Below are 3,287 nucleotides of genomic sequence, written 5' to 3' on the forward strand. Positions count from 1 at the left end.
AATACTATCTGAAACCAATTTTTGAATTTGAAAAATTTAAAGAAACTTCAAACAATTTATAATATTTTCTCTGATTATTGTAAAATGTCAAACAATCGTTATTAATCGTGAAAGCTGTATTTGCGAGTGGTAGCGGAAAATTTTCGTGTCCCCTTCAAAATGGATTGTATTTACTAAACTTTTTTTTCCAACATACATAACGTCTTTTCCCAATATACGTAACTCTTTTTTTTCTTCTTAACATATACGTATCTCTTCTTTCCGATAAACAATTCAACCGTATTGTTCTTATTTCGTCCTTTTTAACTTACTAAAAGACGAAAGGAGAGCAAAAACAAAATGTTCACTAATAAACAGTTGTCTATCTGTTCTAATACTTACGCCTAGGACGTGTTTCGAGTAAAAGACAAATAAATAATCTTATGGAATACCCTCATCACATTAAATAAAACACGATAGGAGATTAAAAAAAATACATGATCATGTTCAAGATCAAATCTGACGCAAATACTTCTCTATAAATACCATAACGTGGAAGTATCAATCTCATAATTTCCACGACGCAATCACTAACAAACTCATTAGAAAAAAAAGAAAGAAAGAAACGAAGATGTTTTACTATGTGATTGTTCTCCCGTTAGCTCTCTTTCTCTTGGCTTACAAATTCATATTCACATCCAAAACGCAGCGTTTCAACCTCCCGCCTTCTCCCCCTTACTCTCTCCCTATCCTTGGCCACCACCACCTCCTCAAACCCCCGGTCCACCGTCTCTTCCAACGCCTCTCGAAAACCCACGGCCCGATATTCTCCCTGAGATTCGGCTTTCGCCGCACCGTCGTGATCTCCTCCTCCTCACTCGCAACAGAATGCTTCACGGGCCAAAACGACGTCCTTCTATCAAACCGCCCTTGTTTCCTAACCGCAAAGTACGTCGCATACAACTACACAACCGTCGGAACCTCTCCTTACGGCGACCACTGGCGAAACCTCCGCCGCATCTGCTCCCTCGAAATCCTCTCCTCGAACCGTCTCACCAACTTCCTCCACATCCGCAAAGACGAGATCCGCCGTATGCTCACGCGCCTCTCTCGCGAGGTGGTCAACGGGGAGATCGAGCTGGAGCCGCTCTTGTCCGACCTAACGTTCAACAACATCGTGAGGATGGTCACGGGGAAGAGATATTACGGAGACGAAGTCCATAACGAGGAAGAAGCGAATCTTTTCAAGAAACTCGTCGCTGACGTTAACGATTGTAGCGGCGCTAGGCATCCCGGAGATTACTTGCCTTTCCTCAAGATATTCGGACGGAGCTTCGAGAAGAGAGTGAAAGCCGTTGGAGAAGCCATGGATGAGATCTTGCAGCGTTTGCTTGATGAGTGTAGAAGAGACAAAGACGGTAACACTATGGTTAACCATCTGCTTACGTTGCAACAACAAGAGCCTGATTATTACACTGACGTCACTATCAAAGGCCTTATGCTGGTAAGTAGTAACAAATATAAAAAGCATCCACATCCTTAAATTAATCAACTTGGGTATTTAGACAATGATCAATAGGTTTCTTACGGTGGGATTTTTTTGTGTAATACTCCTTCGGTCTGAATAACTGTCGCATTGACATATTCTACACAAATTAAGAAAATTATGTAAACATATATAAGTTGTTATTAATTATACTTTTTATCTGAGTAATAATATTTGAAATAAATAAAATTATTTATAAAACAATGCAATTTTTAATTAATTTTCATGTAAAATAATTATAATTTGCATTGAAATTTTCTGTATAACATGAACAAAAATTAGAATACAAAAATTAAAATGACATTTATTACGAAACAGAAGTAATATAACATAAGTTTTTTAGGTTTTAACTAAAAAACTAAAAAGCATATCATAAATAAAAAGTACGAAATATCTCTTACCCGAAAATTGACAATTGGGTCTCTCCGTTAATCGCGTTAATCGTGCTCTCGTAAGCTAACATATATTACCAGTATTTTAATATAATTGAAAATAGTGGATCTAGTTTTTAATGCTTTTAGAAAACCAAAACCACTCAAACACATGAAACAAAAATTTTGTTGGTATCTAGCAGTATTTCAGATGATAAATTTTGTTTTTTTTTTTTGTCAATTTTAACCTTCTTTCCTCTAATATTTCATACTTATAATTTTAGTTTTATTCGTCCAAAAAAAAAAATTTTAGTTTTAATGTTAAGAACTCCCTTGGGAGATGCAATGCACTCGGTACAAGAGCTAGAGTATTAATTTTTTTTGTCTGGTTGTACCTGGGTGTTTGAGTCGTTATGTGATGCATGTTATTTTACGCGACCACGTGGACTTGTTTTTATTTACAAATCGATTTATTGCCAAACAAATATTTATATAAAAAATATTGTTAATTATGCACGAAATAGGGTATGATGATCGCTGGAACAGATACCTCTGCAGTGACGCTAGAGTGGGCGATGGCATGTTTATTAAACCATCCAGAGTCAATGGTAAAAGCAAAACAGGAGATTGACGAGAAAATCGGACAAGACCGTTTAATCGACGAGCCAGACTTAGCGAACTTGCCTTACCTTCAAAACATAGTGTCTGAGACATTCCGACTATACCCGGCGGCGCCGCTCTTGGTGCCGAGATCGCCGACGGAAGACATCAAAGTCGGAGGGTACGACGTTCCACGTGGCACAATGGTGATGGTGAACGCTTGGGCTATACATAGAGATCCAAACCTCTGGAACGAACCGGAGACGTTTAAACCGGAGAGGTTTAACGGTGGAGGAGAAGACGTTCATAAGTTGATGCCGTTTGGAAATGGACGGAGATCGTGTCCTGGAGCAGGACTAGGCCAGAGGATCGTGACGTTGGCGTTAGGATCGTTGATTCAGTGCTTTGACTGGGAAAAAGTCAACGGGGAAAAGATCGATATGACTGAGACTCCGGGGATGGCGATGCGTAAGAAGGAACCTTTGCGTGCATTGTGTCGTTCTCGGCCCATTATGAATAAACTTCAGGCCCGTTTAGAAAGTGTGTGAAGGGTCGAACGAATGGAATACTTGTCTTATGGCTCTCTGATGTTATTTTCAGCACAGATTACTTTATAAAAGTTTGTTGTTTTAAGGTGCTGTGCAAAACAAAAGAAGTATTACATGCTTCTTTTATTTGGAGATCTGATGCTAAAAACTCTTGTTGTATTCTTATTCTGTTTTTGTTCATTGCTCTGTTTCTGAGCTATCAATTTATGTATTTTAAAAAACGTTGCTTAAGATACATTTTCA

General features: G+C 38.4%; 1 protein-coding gene across 1 annotated transcript; it reads left to right on the forward strand.

Annotated features, from left to right (window-relative positions):
* Positions 1 to 478: 478 nt before the first annotated feature.
* Positions 479 to 3,287, forward strand: LOC108825040 (cytochrome P450 81F3). The gene is made up of 2 exons (XM_018598386.2): positions 479 to 1,483; positions 2,421 to 3,287. The coding sequence occupies exons 1-2, from the start codon at positions 611 to 613 to the stop codon at positions 3,042 to 3,044; spliced, it is 1,497 nt and encodes a 498-aa protein (XP_018453888.1). The 5' UTR covers positions 479 to 610; the 3' UTR covers positions 3,045 to 3,287.

The sequence above is a fragment of the Raphanus sativus genome, chromosome 2 (assembly GCF_000801105.2).
Source record: "Raphanus sativus cultivar WK10039 chromosome 2, ASM80110v3, whole genome shotgun sequence".
Classification (NCBI taxonomy): domain Eukaryota; kingdom Viridiplantae; phylum Streptophyta; class Magnoliopsida; order Brassicales; family Brassicaceae; genus Raphanus; species Raphanus sativus.

Bases quoted from the DNA above. Each gene is read 5' to 3' on its own strand.
- LOC108825040 (XM_018598386.2), top strand. From the start codon at position 611: ATGTTTTACTATGTGATTGTTCTCCCGTTAGCTCTCTTTCTCTTGGCT. The intron at 1,484-2,420 runs GTAAGTAGTAAC...TGCACGAAATAG, and splicing joins CTATCAAAGGCCTTATGCTG to GGTATGATGATCGCTGGAAC.